Below are 19,281 nucleotides of genomic sequence, written 5' to 3'. Positions count from 1 at the left end.
CCCCGCCGCAGCACCGCTGCCTCGCCGAGCCTTGTGCACCTGTGCGCGGGCTCCCCCCGGGGCGGTCCTGCCGCCCCCCAGCCTGCCCCCCGGGGACAGACCTGCTCTCCCCACCCTCCTCCCTCGGGCGTCCCTCCCGTGCGGTGCTCTCCATCTTAGTGCGTGCGGGAAGATTTGGGCATGTTTCGTGGAAATGACACCAAGTAGAACGCTCCGTACCTCGGGGAGGCTCCCAGACTTGCAGAAACATTTCAAACTCTGATTTTATTTCTTTTCTATCCACAGAATTTAGCATAAGTAGCTCAAAAGATTGGTGAAGACGTGCTTTAAAGCATTTTCTTATTTACTTTATAGGCGTGAGCTCCAGTTCTGCCTGGACAAATAGAGTTAATAATTAATGAAAATTACGTTAATTTTTTTTACGCACGCGTGATCTGAGATGTATTTGGAGATGCGTGATCTAGGAGTGCTCATCTAAATCATACAAATCAAGTGTCAGATTGCTAATTGCCCAGTGCTTATTCTGTACTAATACTGGAATTGCCATTGTGGGACTGATAGCATCATTCCTGCCTGATGTAGCTCTTTTCCCCTGCTTCAGGCCTAGCTGGCAGCTCAGTCAGGAGGGGGGAGAAGAAGTGCTCTGCATCCTGCCCAATTTCTGTGGTGTTTGTTTTTTTTTTAAGCTTGATCTAGAAGGACAGAGCTGCAATTTGTTTTTTCATTTCAAGTGAAACTCAAGTCAGGCTGAACTCTTCTCCTGTTGGAGATGTCTTAGTGTGGCTTTTTTTTTTTTTTTTTTTTTTCTTTCCCCGTGGCTCATCTTTAATAAACCCAGGACTTATCTCAATGATACCTGTGGCAGTGTATTCCTCAGGTGAAGTATAAACTGTGGAGCAAGTGGAGTTACAAATGGACTGAATTTTCTCTTTGTTTAAAACAACTAAACATGGAGTTTTTTGTGGTATTTCCTTCTGTATCCACTGTGACTGTCAGGTCTTATCTTACTGTAACAATCATCTTATGGTAATGGAAATATTTTGCTGTGATTTCTTTTTGTAGATTAAATTATTTTTTTCCCACATCTCTTAATGTGAATCTGTTGTTCCTAACTAGTTGCCCTTCTTTGGACCTTTTGTATTGCAGAGCTAGTGTCTTTGAGATGAGCAGAGTGGGCCTGCCATTGTCACTGAAATTATATGAAGCTCTTATAATTTATTCACATTATTTTCTCTTCCCCTTCTTAATTTGCCCCAGCATTTTATTTGCTCTGTGATGCTGCATGCTGAGCAGATGTCTTCACTGAGCTGTTGATTCAGCTAATTCTTTTCCCTTTGCTGTGCACAAGTGGTTTTAATTTTTTTCTTCCAATTTGCATTATCTTGCACTTGAAGGTGCAATTTTTCATCTTAAAATATGTAACTCGCTGTATGCCAGGATTAAACAACTAGCCTACAGCTGTGACATTGCAAAACCTGCTTTTAATTTTTTCATAAGTCAATGTTTGCAAAGTCAGTGAGGCTGTTAAATCATTATGTTCTCAGTGTGTAATGTTAAAGTGAAGGTAGTGGCAGCTGCTTGGTAGGACACAGGTTAATGAGAACATTATCTTTTTTCTACCTCGTCCTTTATTATGTACCCAAATGTGATTTTCTTGTCTTCCCCCCTCCCTCCCCCAGAAGTGCTGAGTGCTTGCAGTGCACATAGGACAGTAGCTAGAGCCATGCATTCATACCACTCCCGAAAAATAGGGTTCATTTTTAAAGTAGGGCCCAAAATTCGAGGTGACTTCTGTGAATTGAAATCCTTATCTCTGTAAGACTTCCTGCATTTGTAAAAGGAAAGCTACAAAGCTGGATGAAGAAAGCACTTCAGTATCTTCTAATGGAAGATTATGTTATCTTCTGCATCACTGTGAATATGGGACACACATGAGGAACATATTGCAGGCATCTCTGCCTGCTGTAAAGTTTTATTTCTTGAATGAGATTCATAGAGAAGCTGTGGTTTAACTTTCGAGATACTTCCCTGTTTGGTATGCCAAGTGGTTTACTACATTTCATGCTTGAAGGACTGAATTTTGCTGTTAAAGGCACTGGGAAGGAGTTTCACACCAAGGTGGATTTGCATTTCCTCTGATGCACTGGGTACTGTCCTTTCCCTAGCAGAGGTCAGCCACTGTTTCCAATGGGATTACACATCTGGGATCAGTTTGCTTTGCAAACACTGATGAATGTTATCTCGGGCCAAGTGGCAAAGGTCAATTTGTCTTCTGAGTGTTGGCTCCTGAGTAAAGAGAGTCTGACTGAGTTACAGCCATTGGGAGGCAGGCGTCTTGACCTGGTGCTATTCACACCCAGTGCCTTCAAAGAAAGACTTTAAAGGAACATTTCAGGTTTCCAGCTCCTCAAGTCCCAGTAGCACCATGGGAATGCACCCATGAGCACTAACACGGGCTTGTGAATCCGGGCCTGTGGGGAGAGCTTGGACATTGCTCGTTCTTTGTTTTGCCTGTAGCCCTGCAGCGTGGCAGTGGTGGCTTTTCCTGGGCTGAGTTTGCAGGCAGGGTGCAAGTGCTGCTTCTCTGTGGTGCTCAGGTGCTGATTCCTGTGGTGGCATTTGGGCTTGAATTTGGGAGTGCCTCTCACCATCCAGTTATGGCCTGTACTTTGGGAGCTGCTTTGGGAAGTGTTTGCTACAGTCAGAGGGGCAGTTTTGCAGAGGCAAATCCCTTACTTTCTGCCCCCTGATCTCATTTCTATTTCATCTGTTCCCTCCTGAAAATACAGATTTGTAAAGCTTGTGATGTGGACTGTGCTCTGGCTCCTCAGATGCCCTTCCCAAATCAAAGGTTGGCTTTCAGGACTGGTGGTTTCTTGGGTTTTTTGGTGGTTTTTTTTACTGAAGTCCACACCCCATGGATTGATATTTTGAATCCATTTGATCCCAGAGTGTCTGTACTTCTGAGGGCCTTGGATGCTGCTACAAGTGTGGTGTAGTGATCAAAAGTGGTGTGTGATCAATTGGTGGTGAAAGATCAATGGATTGGTCTGTTGTTGACCATTTCTTTTGCTTTTTGGTGAACAGTTCCTTGAGTTCCTTCTATTCCAGTGAAATGAAGGAAATGAGGCTCACCTTTCTTTAGAGTTGTGCTTGGAGGTTTATGAATGGAAAAACTCAATGCAGTTTCCAATCAGAATCACAAACTATCATTTCCTTGAATTTCTTAAGGCAGACAGGGTCACTTAGGAAGTAAGTTATGGTCCTGCCTCTGTTTCAAGCTTGTGAATGGCAAAAAATTGTGGTAGCAAAGGAGGTCTTAAGTTTTGGCACTTTGCTGGCTGAGAGTAGCAGGTAGCATTGGTGGAGGGTGCTGTGATTTGTGTGCTTGCAGAACACAGATTACAAAGGTAATCTCATTTGTGGCTCCCCTGATGATGTCCTGTCTATTGTATTTGGGTTTATAGTCATATAGCATATTTGCAGGGTGACTGCAAATGGGCTTCCTCTCCCCCTCCTTACTTTTCAGGAGATGGTACACAAGGACTGTGTGGTTGTGTGCTGCTCTGGGGTCAGCTGCATGCCACCTTGCTCTTGTGCTGCCTCCCTTTTACCTCTTGCAGATCACTTCCTTTCCGTGTGACTCGTACTCCAACGATTTAAATTAAGCTTTGTCTCCTATCACCTGGGAGAAAAATGTGAGAATTAATTAGTTAATATTTGTGCAATACTTTGGAGAGAACAAGTACCATATAAAGTGCTAAGGATTTTCAGGTGTTATTTTTTACCCTCTCTTCTTTTTAAATTCTATCAGGAGTGTTTCAGTCTTCTTTTTATAGCATCTCCTATGAGTAGGTGATACTTCTTTAAGCTTTTTCAGAACTCAATCTATAGCAGGGGATTATGTGGCATATGCTTTGCTCATGCCCTTAGTCATTCAGGTGCAGTCTTTCAGGAGTGAGATCAGAAGCATTATTTCATCAACAGCTTGTTTAGTATCTATTCCAGTGATGCCTGGCTTGAAAAGAGAGTGAGCTTCACATTAATAATAAGGAGAAAGTTCTTTGTCAGCATTAGTAATTGACCCTATTACAGTCAGTTGTTAATTAGTAAATAGTTGCTTCACTAAGCATTTGAAAACCAGTGATAAACCATACAATTAATTGGCTACACAGAGCTCTTAAGAACAACCCAGACTATTATGCCTGTAGCTTATATTCCTTAAAACCCAGTGTTTAGGAACAATATGAACAGTAGAGTCTAGTCAAATCTTGACATCTCCATGGTATTTTTTGCTATCTTCTATATTTGGAAAGTGAACATAGCAAGAACCATGTTAAGTGGAAAGACTTGTTTGTTGCATTCTTCAGCCCAGAATACCCAGATACTGTCAGGAGTTTAGTTTGCCTTCCTTCATGAACAAAGGAAGCTATGACACTTGCCTCTTGCAGACGTGACCTACCACAAGAAAATCTCAGCAGTGCTTTTCTTTCCTTGAATGGTTAGAGGTGAGAATTAATTGATCTGGATTATATACAGAATAAGAATCTGTTTTTCCACAGAGCTTATGGTGACATGAACAAAACCCAAGAAGTGTCCAGTGAGACTGTCTGCAAATGTAAATCTCCCAGGCAAAAAACCCATACGTTTTTAACGCTGTCAGTCTCCCGATGCAGCAGTTGATCTTCCAGTGTGTCCGCAGGAGTGATCCCCTCCTGGCTGTCCTGTGCTACTGCAGGCGCTCGAATCGCCACTCCCCAGTGAGCCCATAGATGGCTTTTTGGATCAGTTGCAAATAATGTGCTGCAGCCTCTGAGCTGGGGGTGCTCAGCCCTGCAGATGTGGTTGGGAGAAGATCTTGTTGCAGTCCCAACTGGATTGCAGGGGCTACTTCAACTGTGACTCCTGGAAGCCTGAGACCCAAGTGCTACCCTTTCTCTTCTGCCCCTCATTCACCTAATAAATTCTTAGCAGGCTTCCTTGAGGTACTTTTGGATGACAGAGATAACCTGTCTCCCCTGTGTGATTAAAACGTTTTTACAGCTATTTTGGATATTAATCATGAATGAAAACTGGGGACTGTCCTACTTATCATTATCCATCTTGGAAGGCATTTGTTACAAATGGCTCAGTGATCAAAGCATCACAACCCTGAATGTAAATAGCAGCAGAGGGAGGGCTTGTGAGTGAAAAGCAAGCAATTATTGCACAAGGTCAAGAGTGGTTTGTATGATGAACGAGGAAGATAAAACATCTGCAGTCAAACTGTGATTCTTGTAAACAAGGGGGCTTTGGACTTTAACATCTTGTATTTTAAGCGAGAACAAATTGGGGGGAGAGGAGCAACAGATCTGTTTCTCTCTTGTGCTTGCCTGGAGATGACTTTGACTTGTTATTTTCCGTATATGCGTATGTACATGCTGCCTGCAGGACCTGGCCGTGTCACTGGCTGATCTGCAGGTTTAGAAACCTCCATCACTGCAGTAGTTCCTTCAAATCCACCTTCTGAAGTTAAGTGTGCACTCCACCACAGGGTTCATTTTGGGAACTGAGGAGAAAAGGAAAGGTGAGATATGGACTTGTTCTTGAGATTTCTTGCCTTTTTTATGTTTCATTCCCCACCCCCCTTTTTTAATACAGCAGGGGAGACCCTTGTTTAGAATGTCATCTAGTCCCCTTGAAAAGAAATTAGCTATGAAATTAAATTCACTCATCTCCATTGGAATTTTGAAGGCGGTTTGCTCTTTAGCTAGATTCCCATAAAATGCCTTGTCAGGCACAATCTGTTTCATATGTACAAGGTCGCTCGTTGATCATATTTACAGTGGGATGAACACTGTTGTCCCAAAATGAGAATGACATCAGTGGGCGGTTAAGTGAAGACAGAAATCAAAGCCAATGTCTTGCTGAAACCTGGGCTTTTGAAACTGTGGCCAAGTGTAAGATTGCATCCCTGCCAAGCAGCAGTTGTGCTGGAATCAGTGCTGTTCGTGTCAACCCTAGCTATTCTTGGTGAATAATAGTGTGCAAATATGTCTACCTAATTATACATGTAAGTGTTAGTGTGCGCATAAAAATTGTATGTTGACATGGATTCAGGCATCTAAGGACTCTTTGAGCCACACATTGATTTATATTTTTTAATGCTTAATTTGTGTCTAGGGAAATACATTTTTTTCATGCTCTGGAGCTGGGAATAGAAGAAATAGGAAATAGTTTTTCTGTCCAGTGTACAGTGCTACTACTCTGATAGTTCCTCCTTGTTTAATTTTAATTTGTATTTCCTTGTTTTTGAAACCATCATCCTTGATTTAAAATAGATAAATAAAAAAAATACTCTCCAGACATGCTGCTTATCCTTAGCAAAAGAACATGCTGTCATTAAGCTTTTGTGGGGAACGACTCCTAAACTGAGCTGGGTTCAGGGGAAACAGGAGTTAAGCATTTATCACACTTAATTTGAATAATAAATGTAAAATTTGAAAATACATTATTGTAGCTGCTTGAAGGATATTCCTTTTTTTTCCTATTTTTCTTTCTGAAATGAGATTCAGAGAAGAGTAAAAACTAGAAAAATAAAGTCTGCTTTCTCAGATCCTTGATGATTTTGAGAAAACACAGCCTGAGGGTTGACCACACTTTTCAGTAGTGTCAGTCCTGGAAGTATAATTAGCAAATAGTTATTTGTCTGTAACTCTCTTTGCCTGTGGGTTTTCAGAAAGCTCGTGTGTTTCTTGGGTACCAGTTCTGAGGGAGCGGGGTTGTGGAATGTCTTGCTGCTCTTTAGCACTTGAGTATGTTCAGCAGCTCTGTAAGGAAATGCTGGAGAGTGGGGAAAATAAAGGAAAATTTAAACCTTTTTGACTGATCAGGCTTTTTCCACCTAGCTTGCAAGATTATGTATTTAAATACATATTTTGATTTGATGAGCAGAGGCAGAGCTAGAACACGTTTTTGCACCTTGCACTTGAATACCAGTGTCTCTCAGCAGTTTTGAATTGACTGTCTTGAGGGTTTGGGTTAATTTATGTTTTACTTGAGAATCCTTCATGCATCTTAGATCAGACACTATCACCGCATGACTGATGCGCGACCTACACCATAAAAAAAAAAAAGTGAAAATAAATTCAGAGATCTTGAGCTGGGGAAGATCTGCAGACTAGAAGTGCTACCAGATTTGCATTTCATAGTCTGCCATGTGTAGTCTGCTTTTTTTCTGAAGATCTCCACCAAAGTTTCTAGCATTTGAGGCTACCAGGTGACTGTTTTATTGCTTCCAGCTTACTAAGCCAGCCATGGAGGAGGACCCATTATGCTAGATACTGTGCAAACACAGCATGAAATAAAATAGAGCTTCCCTTAGTTTTATTACAATTTCTTGTCAGCACAACTGTCACAGGGCAGGGGTGACACAAATGTTGTGTTTGTTGGTCCTAATGTGCCTTCTACTTTTATAGGTAGGCAGCTTCTGGAGAAAAATGTTCACAGTGGTTCTTGACTTTACAATGGTAGCTGTGAATAGATTTTAAAGCTTTCTGATGCTCAAGTGACAAGAGTGTAGCTTGTTTTTTATTTATAGACCTCCATATGTGTGAATGTAGCACTTCCTGACTCATATGAAAAGAGGCTTCCTGACCAGGAGGTCTTCCTGACAGTTGCTCTTCTTGACCTCTTCTTTTTTTTTTTTAATGAGCTCCTCTCCTCTTGTGCCCTGGATTTAAACCAGAATTAGCATGCTTGATCAGACAGAGCTTTCCTGCAAGATATCTGGAGTAAATCTACCTGAGTCATATCTCACAATTAAAGTCATATAGCACAGTACATGCAAATGAGCTTTGTCATTGCTGCTGCTTTTTGCCTGTGGGCTATGCAGGAATATGAGCCTGATTTTCATGAAGAGTGTGCAACTGCTTCCGTAAGATTTTCTTTTTCCATCCTCTTAATTCCATGCTGTTCCCTACTGGTTGTAGCCCTGGTGATGCTATAGCTGCTGGTACAGGCATGACCAGGTTGGGTCTGGAGCAGGGCAAAGCAGCTCTGTGGCTGAGACTGGCATTGGGTCACAGTGACTGCTCAGTATCACTTGTCTTCAGTGGAGCTGAAAGCAAAGGCTGAAGTTCTTTGGCGGTTTAACGATAAACCGGCTTCTCATTTATTCCTGGGAAGTGTCTTCATTCATTTCAATGAAGGAAAGCTGGAGAGTGTGGAACTGTTTTATTCTTATCAGTTTGCAAACACCATGTAGTGCAAATATGTGTTGGGAGGTGGTGAACTTTTCAGCTCAGTGATAACCTCCCAGCATTGCTGCAGCTTCTGTAGGTGTGCTGGAAGGGTGTTTCTGTCCAACTCAATGCCTTCAGCTTGGAATTTTTGCGTTTTATAACCAGGAAAGGCTGCAACATTAATCTTAATTAAAGGGAGATGATGATTTATTCGGCAGGGCTGACTAGCGCTCTTGTGTGCACAGTGCCTTTCCCAGTGGGTTTTGGTATAAACCATAGGATCAGAGAGAGCTGCTGTAGTAAAACTGCAGGAAAATTAGCAGCATATTGATTTGATACCCAGGGAGGAACTGGGCAAAGTAGCAGTGGGATTTATGCAACGTGACGTGCCTCTTCCTCCAAGCGCTTGCTGTTCCACCAGCACAGTGAGTTTTCTGTTAGTGGCAACACTGACAAGGCAGCAGTTAAAGCTGTCACTGTCTCCAGAATCAATTTTTTCAAGAGGTTTATAAATCTGCCATTATAAGGAAAAGAGAAAGAAAATTCACTGGAATTGGCTAAACAGCCTTTCCATCTGGAAAAGACATAAACTACACATGTTTCCAAGCTATTGGTAAAACTGTACAGATGCTTTAAACAGAATTCATAATACCATTTGGTGTCATGTTGAAAGTAGCCTTTGTCTCTTTTTTTAGTCCCATTATTTCTTCTTGGCAGTGAGTTCATAGAGTAGAATATCCTTATCTGAGTCCAGCTTTTTAAATGAGGAAAGCTTCTAAAAGCAACCTGTAGTTTCACTTTTCCTGCTGTGTTCCGCCTTAGTTACAATTAAATTTAGGTTTGGCCTCTGGAACTCAAGATGTTAAGGCACTTTGGATACTTACAAAAGTTGAGGTGAAGGAAAAATTAAAAAAATCCCTAGGATCAAAGAGATCTGCTCATAATTCAAGGTTAGATTAATCCCTCCTCTACAGCGTCTTGATTGCAATGAGCTTTAAGCAGGAATTTGCATGTCTGTGTCACCCCACTTAGCAAAACTATATTTGTCTCCTCTGATTGGCAACGCCATGTATTTATCTCAGAAAAATCACAAATGATTCACATGCATCAGCCTGAAGTAGGAAAGCTGTGCTCTGGACGTCTGGATTGAGAAGAATGCAAGTCTCTTGGTTGAATTAAAGCATCAAGGATATTTATGCTGAAGGTAGGGGCTGACTTGCACATGTGCTTTTTCCTGCCTCACAGTTGGATCACTTGGTCAGGAGGGCTTGGTAGTGGGAAACCTGCCTGCAGAGTGGGATAACTTTGTTCACTCTAAGCCTATTTTATGTTAAAGGTGTATATTCTAGTGACTAAATTGCGAAATATATCCTGAGGTTGTTTTGAGGAGGACTCCCATTTCAGCTCAGCCTCTACCCTTTGCATCCCAAAGCTCCTTTCCCTCCCCCACCCCTTTCTGCATGTAAAAACTTATGGCACTTAAAAATTATGTTTCATAGGTGCAGTTTTTGTTTTTGTGCCTCAGTGACACAGTGTTTGCAAATAGCTGAATATGTATTGAAGTGCAGTGCCTGGGGCTGAGTGTTCTGAGTGGGATTGGCTTAGTGCCTTGTTTTGAATGCTGCAATCTGTAATACATGGGATGCAAGAAGAGCAGCCTCTTAGTTCTTCACATCTACCCCGGACACATTTTCCAGACCAGTTGGAATGAGACATGATCAAAATTAGTTCTGTAATTAAGAAAACATTGAATCTCTTGTGTGTGTTAGGGAAATGAGCTAAAGCTTTTAGCCAAGCACTTAAGTGTTAAGTTTTACTGTAAGGTGAATGTAAACTAGATAGTTCTCTAGCTAAGCTTCCCACAATCATTCTATTATTAGGAATTCAGTACAGTGCAGAAAGGAGGCAGCATAGCATGATGCATAAGTTTATTATTGAAGACTATTGCAGTACAAATGAGCATTGAAGGGCCCAGCTGAGGTTATGGTCATAGTTTGATAGGAGTTTTACTTCATGGTAAGATAAAAGACATACTTTCCTGGAGCAGTCATGATTTAAATAAACCAAAAGATGCAATGGAAGACAAAAATAATTATTTGCATAGATACAGACTTGAGATGCAGAGAGATTAAGCACTGTGCATTCCATATGGCCAGTGGAAGCCAAACTTGGATGTTGTGGCAGAGGCACTGGTGAGTGTGTGAGATATACTGTATGGCCAGTGAGAAACATAAACCCTATTCCACTTTGGAAGGGCTACTGGGAGTGGGTTGTGGTTAGTGCTATAATATGGATGCTGAATTACTTGGAAATTCTTTTTTTATCTCCCTCATCTGCTTTATGTCAGTGTGGGCTTCATGGCACTCAGTGTCTTCTGTGGGATATCAAAGTGCTTGATTGATCTGCTTTGCAGATGAGTGCTCTCAAAATGGTAACTTGCTGCATCTCTTGTTGCAGTATATTAAATTTTATATAAGAATTTTCATCTGATTATCTGACTATGGAACAAACTTTCAAAGGGTGTGACTTCTTAACTAAAACCATGTTTCTTAATGTTGTGTTTGTCTCATCTTTCCACTTAAGGATGCTTACTGGGAGTGGCATTGGTCCAGGTTCAATAAGTCACGTGTATGTTGATTTTTTTCCTTTTTTTTTTAAAAAAAGCAAACAACAACCCTTGCTGATCAAATTAATAGATTATTTAAGGCAGCATGTCTCAAGATTATAAAGGAAGGTCAAGGCAATTTTGAATCAGTTTTTCTCAGTATGGAAGCTATTACTAATGTTTCTGGCTTTGTGTTTCTGTAGGCATTCTTGCCAGTGTTCGTGTACTCATTGAAGTTGTCTCCACTCATAGAAAAGATAAGTGACCACAAGGACTTTAAGAAGCTTCTCAGGACACGGAATAATGTACTAGTGCTGTATTCCAAATCTGGTAAGTCCTCCTTTTTTTCTTTTTTTTTTTCCCTGTTGTCACAAACTCTTTGTGCTCAGCAAGGTGTGTGCATTTGAATATCTATGTGCATATTGAATTTCCTGTGTCCATGCTCAGATGACTAAGCTCTTCACCCTGTTTTGCTCTCTGTTCAGTGTTGCCGTATGTGGCTGCAAGGGCTTCTCCAGGACCAGTGTCTTTTTGGCTTTGTCTCCAAAACTCTACTTGTAATAGCTATCAGCCAGAGCTTTCTAGTGTGTTTATCACAGTAGTTTCCAAGTTTAGATTTCCTGGTGTTACTGAAAGGCTTCTTGAATAGTTATAGTACTGAAGTCAATCAATCTTTGCTTGTTACAGCTTTGGGTGTCCCATGGTTGTCTTTCAACTTCAACAAAATATACAAATAAAAAATAAGCTGCTTGTGTAAGAGGGAGAAATGGTTCATATCATGTCATGCTGTCTGTGCCCTTGAGTTTCTTTGCTGTCTTCTCTCATTCAGGCTCTCCTTTCTGGCTGGTGACTCTTGCTTTTGCCTGTCTGTTAGCTCTTCCTTTTGCACTGTTTAGTTCCGACTGTACCTTTTTTCCCTTTTTCCCTTGTTTGTTTTGGTGTGTTATGTTGTGTGACACAATGTAAAATGAAGGAACAATCTTTAAGCCGCATACACAAGTGCAAACATGCATTTGTGGAAATCGCTGGACAACAATGAAGTAAAATGTGAGAATTTGGCAGACAAATATGTGGAGGTGCAGGGATAATTAACTTTGTTTCCTAAAGATGTGCTTATTCTGAAACAATTAAAATGATACATTCGACTTAATTTTTTGAAAATATTTGTGTTTTGCTATAGTGGGGAATGTTGAGCACTTGAACTTGGCCAAATGGTTTTGCAGTAATAGGTTCAAAGTGAAAGTCATAAAAGAGTTTTTAATGCTTTTTGATTTTGAAAGGAGCACTTTAGATAAAAAAGACATCTATATTATTCTGCTTTTTAAAGGGAAAATTTTCTTTTTATGGTTAATATTTTTAAGTGGTGGTTGCTTTCATTTTTAGAAACACAGCCAGAACACTTCAGCTCTGACAGTCATCAAATAAACATTGCCCTATGGGCATTGTTCAAAAATGTGTGTTGTGGAGATTTCTTTTTTCTGTTCCTATTATTTAATTAGTTAGCTTTAGCAGTCTAAAGTATTGCATGCAGATCTGACTGTGGGATTAATGTTTCTTCCTGGAACAGCGATCTTTGCACAATTAGAGATTTCCTGTCTAACAGTCACCCAGAAAGAGGGGATAAATGGAAAAAGAGGTAGGAATTTAGAGGTGCAGTTCTTATCCCAGATACAGATCCCCCTGCTGCAGTAAGGTGTTGGCCAGTTGATCATGCTGCTGGTACAAAGGCTTTGCTTCTCAGTTGAGAAGTAGATAACTAGAAAAAAACCCCACTAGATAAGTATTTCTATCATATGCAGAAAATTCATTGGTTTCCAGAGGTGCTCAGGTTGTCCTACTGGCTGAGTATTCTACCAGGGCTGCTCAACTAGTGGATCTTCTGGAACAAGTCTGTCGTATCCTGAATGCTTACCTTTAAAGGGTGTTTGCCAGACTGTTCCACTTCAAGCACATGTGAAGAATTCCCCCACGTCTACACACCTGTGCTGGAGAGAGGTGGCAGTTGCACTTCATCAGCTTTGGGTTAGGAGAGTTTATTAAGACCTACTGTGTGTGGGCTTGTGTCTCTGTTGGCATCAGGCCCAAGCAAAGTCTGTGGAGTACAAAGAAGTTGTTTCTGGCTCCAGAGATCATTGAGATAAAAACTGGGAGGGTTTAGAGATTATTTGAGGGGGCTATTGTTACCCGCTGGCTCTGTTTGTCTACTCAGACCTACATAGGCCTTAATTTTCTCAAATGTTGGAGGCAAGAATACTGATCTATAGAGTCATTCGATCTGACCCAGTATAGCTGTTCTTATATTCAATTAGTTGAAACAGTTGAGGAGCAGCAGTAGTTTAGATAGATCTGTTAGAGGCTCTGGGTTTCTGCTTTCTGTTTAGTGAGGCAGGAAAGAGTTTGTTAGGTTTTTTGGGGTATTGATACTTGATATTTTTCAGTCCTGATCTTTTGTCCCATTTGTTTTCTGTTTTTATTTTTAATACCATTTATAAGACTTTTGGAATGGAAGTGTTTTCCAAAATCTACACGTGGCATGGCATTATAAAAATATCAATTTCATATTTATAGCATAGCCAGTCCTTGGAAGGACCTTTTCTGGGTCCTTTCTGCTAATAGTTTTGTTCTCCTCACAAGTGTTGGTTTGGGTGATTTTCTGCATATCGCAGGGATAGAATTGAGGCAGGCAGAGATGCTGAATGGCTTCCCTTACTGCTGATGAGGGTTCTAAATGAAGTTGCTCTAATTAGCAGGCAGTGATACAAACTGGCTAATGCCCAGCCACAGGAAAAAGGCAGTGTTGGGATGGAAGCTGTTTTGCTGGAGAGGACACAGTATAGCTCTGTAAATGTAGGTCTGAGACTGTGCCTGGAGGGAAACTTCAGCTGCAGCCAGCATTCCTTCTAGTTTACAGAAGATTTTACTGATCCCTGTCATACTGGTTTCTTCAGATTAGACAAAAGTTTCTTCCAATGCTTCAGAACAAAGGAATGCATTGTTGTGTGTTTTAGATGTGGAGTAATAATGCTGTTGTTGATTTGTTTTCCAGCTGCTGCTGCAGAAAGCTCACTCAGGTTATTGTCCAGTGTGGCTCAGGAGGTGAAAGGACGAGGTACTATAAGCTGGATTGACTGTGGGTATGTGTCCTGCTGTTTTTCTCCTCCTTTTTCCTTTTCCTCTTCTGGCTTTTGTTGCTGCTTTAGCTATTTTGATGGCTCAAAAACTTTTTGCCTGTAAATGAACCCACATCACTCTGTGCAGTTTCTCCATAGCTGTAGGGACCCCACATCTTACCATCCTCTCTTCCTTCAGACCAGTGGTGGGGAATTTTTTTTCCTTATGGCTGTTGTCACTTCTCTGACAGTATGTTTTTCAGCCTGAAGCTGGAGACCTCAGCTGGTGTTGCCTTTCATGGGGGAAGTGTAGCATGGAAACTCTGACTACTCCAGCTTTCCCATAAGCTGGGGGACGAGGAATCCCATATGTTGTGCCTCAGCTGACGGGCAAGGCAATTCTGCTCTGACAGCAAGTGTTGCACAAGCAGTAGGGCTGTTTGCTTGGTTCGGAAGCATCCACTTATTTGTGTTTCTTAATAAAATGTGCTTTCTTTTAAATAAATTCCTCTGTGCTTTTTAGGTTCATGGCAATTTTTAACATGAAGCCAGGGTAACTTGTTTCTGTAACTGGTTGCTTGTGTGGGGAGAAGTGAACAGGTGTGTACTTTCTGGTTTGCAGATACGAAGGCTTCCACTGTGGTTCTCCTCGATAACACATTGCCTGTGGTTTTAGCTTCTGTATCAGTGTGCCTCTCTGCATCTGCAGCTTCTAGAACTTTGCCTGCGGGTGGCAAATTCCCCTTTCTGCTCTGCAGAGGAACAGCTTGCTGCCTACCTGTGTGTTTGGGTAGATTGCCATGGTATGAACAAATTGTATGCTGTGCACAGATCTAAGTCAGCTCTGAAAAATCATATGGCTCCCTTTAAGTTATACTTTAAGATATACTTCTGTCCATCAAGCAGTGACCTAGAATAAAGCTGTGGTAAATCAAAATTACTGTGCTTTTGTTGTTGGTTAACTTGTCTTGCACTTCCCCTACTACCAGACAGGTATATTTCCTGTGATGTCCTCAGCTTCTGCTTTCTGTTTGCATTTTCTTGAGCTCATCTAACACCTTCACCTCTGCTCAACTAATGGGTACAGTGTTCTAAGTCATCTGCTGGCAGAAAGCAGGGCTGTTTCTGGCTGCAAGTGAGGCCTGTGCTAGTTCCCACCTGCTGGAAAGCCAGCGAATAAATTGTATTGACCACAACGAGGAGAAGATTGCATGGAGAAAATACAATCTTCTAACAAAAGCACGGATAGACAATTTTTGTTTGTCAGTAATGATGGCTAGCTAATAGGTTACTGGGCCAGCTTTTTGGCTTTAGTCTTGAATCAGCCCCTTTTGTGACCATGGGTCATGCTACCTTTTTCTGTCTTAATGCTTACTGCATGTGTGCACGTCATGTATGTACAGCTGCTGATAAGGCTGTTCATCTGACCATTCAAAATGCTACTGTCATACAGTGAAGCAATGACCCTCTCCAGGATTTATTTTAGCTCTGGATTGGTGAAGGAAGGATTCAGTGTTTAGGACTTTCGTTTGAAATCCAGGGAAGTTTTGGCACTTAATTCAACAGGGCAGTCTGCTCCTGAGTTTGTAAGTGATGGTGATGGAGAGGGAAATGTGTTGTTTGCTTTTGCTGTAAAACAATCTTCAGTTCATCAAACCCTAATGTGCTCTCCTTTTCCAAATGTTGTAATCTAGTCCAAACTTTGTTATGAATGTTACTTGCAAGAAATGTATTTTAAGGTCTCCTCCAGGTAGTGCTTTAATAGTTTTCCTGGGAAGCTTGGTGCTTGCTGTGTCTTTCCTCTGACCATGGTGAGGAAATATTTAAGTTAAGCTTCCCATTTGTAATGAAAGGCAAGTTAATCTCAGAGGGTGAAGCAGTGTGGTGAAGGTCATGCTGCAAGATGTAGGGAGAGGTGGGAATAGATTTAGGTTCCTGAATTTTCCTCTCATGCCAGTTTTATCACCATCATAGCTACTTGCTGAATGACAGGTGTAGAATAGGGTAATGTTAATATGGCAACAGCTGTAACTCTGTCTTTGAGGGTCAAGCAGTGCTTCCTTTCAGATCACTCACTTGGTGACAACCTGAAAAAATAATCATCTGTCCAACTGTAGCTGGTTTTTTTTCAGAGATGTCTCTTCTATCCCTCCTTCATAGAATCATAGAATCTTAGGGGCTGGAAGGGACCTCGAGAGATCATCTAGTCCAACCCCCCTGCCAGAGCAGGGTCACCTAGAGTACATCACACAGGAACTCATCCAGGTGGGTTTTGAATGTCTCCAGTGAGGGAGACTCCACAACCTCCCTGGGCAGTCTGTTCCAGTGCTCTGTCACTCTCACAGTAAAAAAATTTTTTCGGATATTCACCTTGAACTTCCTATGCTCCAATTTACACCCATTACCCCTTGTCCTATCACTGGTCATCACCGAGAAAAGCCTAACTCCGTCCCCCTGACACTCACCCCTTACATATTTGTAAACATTGATGAGGTCACCCCTCAGTCTCCTTTTCTCCAAGCTCCTTCCTGCAGAGGGATGTTGTAACAGAGTTTGTGAACTTGTCTCATGGAGCAGGGTGTGCTGGAAGACTGGCTTGTGGCAAAGCAGGTCTTGATGCATGAAAAAAAATAAAAATCTGAACAAATAGTATGAGCCTGAACCAAGTGGTTGGTTGATTTGCTTGTTAAACATTTAAATAATTCTGAATTCATTCTTGTAGTGTTGGGGTAACTTTTAAATATTTTTTTGTCCTTGAAAGATTTTTTTTCCTTTGCTTTTTTTTTTTGGTGGGTATACAGGTGGCTGCAAAGCGCTGCCTGTCTCATTGCAGTGATAATGTGAGAGAGGCTGCAGTAGTGCTGTCTGTCACTAGTCACAAAGGGCCACTTGTAGGGCCTGAACAGCTGAGTCCTACCAGAGTTGCTCAGGCTGTTCTCCCAGTGTAAGTATGCTGTGGAGCTTATTTGCAAGTCTTCATGCTGAAACAAACAGCACACAGATGCAGGGATATTTACAGCACAGGCTCAATTTGTTTTACAAATATTGACAAGAAATAGCTTGTTTGGCAGCAATGTTTAGCAGGGAATTTTGGCTTTAATCTTTACATCCCACTGCAGCGGACTTCTTTGCCTTCACATCCAAGCATTGGCAAGGCTGGTACACATGCAGAGTTGTGGTTTATGTCTCTTGCTTTCCTGTGGCGAGGATGGCAGTCTTTTTCTTTATTGGCAGTGCTTTTTTAGTTAGTTGTCAGTCCACTTCTTCCCCTCAGTTTCAGGAAAAAGCAAGAACATATTGCTCCACTGATGGAAATCATTATGAAGTATCAGCAGTATGTTCTTCATTTCATACAGCTGAGAGGAGTGTGCAGGTTTGCAGCTGGAGGCTGGCTGTCTGAATTGCTGACTTATGTGTAACTAGCTCCTTGGCCTTGGCTTTATTAAGTCTGTGCTAAGAGGCAAAGGTTAGACTGGAGTTTTCAGTTCTAGGTTGAGTAGTTGCAGGGAGACCAGGGAGGTTAGTTTTTCAGCATAATGTGAAGAAACACTTGGTTTCTTGTTGAAACTGTTAGTGTGAAATAGAAGAGGTTGCCACTTCATTTGTCCCTTTGCAGCAGGAGAGCAAAGGTCCCCAGGGTGCCTGGGCTCAGGAGAGGTAAGGCTGGGAAGTGCTGTGTACCTGCTATTCCTGCACAGTTGGGCTCACTCCTGATGTGTGCCATGCTGGAGCAGGGCCATGGGGAGCCCAGCACGTCCAGGGACACCTCTGCGTGCAGTATTGCAGATAAGGTCCTCGTTCATGGGAGATTTCAATCAATTTGCACAGGCAAATAGGCACCTCGTGCTAGAGATGAAGGGGTAGCACGAGTATTGCTTGCAGCATTGAAGTCATCGGTGTTTGCTCCTGTGTGCTGAGATAGTGTGTGTTACTCTGTATGTAATTAAACATGAAGCTATTTCAGTTGTGAATAAAAGACCCACAAATGATGTGACAGAAATATGTTTTATTCTAGCCTTTCCATGTTGTAATTAGGAAGTCCTTGCTAAGGCTTTTGATGTTGAATGAATAGTGTGAGAGATGACATAATATTGAATTAGTAATGCCTGGTAAAATGCAGTCTTCTGTGTGATAGCTACTTTTTGTTGCTGTCAGTTTGAGCAGAGCACTGTCTGCTACCTTTAATTATTTATTTTCTCCCTGTAATACCCCTTGCTTCATTTCTGACTTGAGGCTAACTGGTAGCAGGGGTAGAGAACAATATTGAAGATGGTAAATTTTCGGAGTGTCCCAGACAGATGGATCAGTCATCTCATGGGCAGGTATTTTGAGACTCATGTTTGGGAAGGCACCATGTTAACAAGAGCTGAGAGTCCCAGCTTCTGTTCCTCACTCTGTGAATGATTCATGTGTTAATTTCTGCTGTTAAAAAAGGTGTATCTGTTTTCCAGGCAACTGGGTAAATATTGCCTGATTCATTAGTCAGTGTTTGTAAAGAGACTGGAGAACTTTGAAAGGAAAAATGCTACAGCAGCTCAATTGAGTGCTCTTCATTTAATGTGTTTGGATGCTATTGGGATGGGCATGTAAGCAGAGGACTGTTATTGAATTATTTTTAGTAGGAGGCTGATAGAAACGTTGCTAATGGAAGGGCTTCATGGGGAGTTGAAAGCTTAAGATGTCTGCAAAAACAGAAATGTTTGTCTTCTGTGTGATCTCAAAAGTTCGGATGCTGCTAACTGTAAGGGCAAGGTGAACTGTACTGGAGCTGGTGTGTGTTGCACAGGTAGAGAGATGGTCTGTGTGACTGCTGCAGAGCCTTTGCCTCTCACAGTCCCTCGTAGAGACTCTTGGTATATCCTTAGGGTGGCAACTAAAAGGTACAAAATTATATTCCTGGGAAGTCAGTAAGATGAAGTTAGTGCTTGAGTGAAAGACAAAAAAAATTGTTGCTTGTCTTCAAAGCAGACAAAGCTCCGGTCCCAGTTTGTGGTGTCCTGAGGTCTGGTTTTGAAGAGTAATTAATATAAAATTATCTTCTAGCCTTCTAGAGTGGGTTGTGTGATAGGTCATTGGGTGGCCAAGGACTGATTTTACCTGGAGAAGTGTTAACTAGTTTTAGTGCTTGAGTGAAAGACAAAAAAAATTGTTGCTTGTCTTCAAAGCAGACAAAGCTCCGGTCCCAGTTTGTGGTGTCCTGAGGTCTGGTTTTGAAGAGTAATTAATATAAAATTATCTTCTAGCCTTCTAGAGTGGGTTGTGTGATAGGTCATTGGGTGGCCAAGGACTGATTTTACCTGGAGAAGTGTTAACTAGTTAGAGTGAAGTGGAAGGGGGGGGGGGG

At 41.7% G+C, this 19,281-nt stretch overlaps 1 protein-coding gene across 1 annotated transcript in view; it reads left to right on the top strand.

Moving 5' to 3' along the window:
- Positions 1-7,867: 7,867 nt before the first annotated feature.
- Positions 7,868-19,281, top strand: part of PDIA5 (protein disulfide isomerase family A, member 5) — a 90,307-nt gene continuing 78,893 nt past the window's right edge. The window contains exons 1-3 of the mRNA XM_009996222.1: positions 7,868-7,915; positions 11,031-11,157; positions 13,874-13,961. Coding sequence (XP_009994524.1) covers positions 7,868-7,915; positions 11,031-11,157; positions 13,874-13,961 — 263 coding nt within the window. The remainder of the gene's footprint in view (positions 7,916-11,030; positions 11,158-13,873; positions 13,962-19,281) is intronic.

This window comes from Chaetura pelagica, unplaced genomic scaffold (genome assembly GCF_000747805.2).
Source record: "Chaetura pelagica isolate M959 unplaced genomic scaffold, ChaPel_1.0 scaffold3, whole genome shotgun sequence".
Lineage (NCBI taxonomy): Eukaryota > Metazoa > Chordata > Aves > Apodiformes > Apodidae > Chaetura > Chaetura pelagica.
The sequence above is the reverse complement of the archived record's forward strand: the minus strand, read 5'-3'. Positions and strand labels throughout refer to the sequence as shown.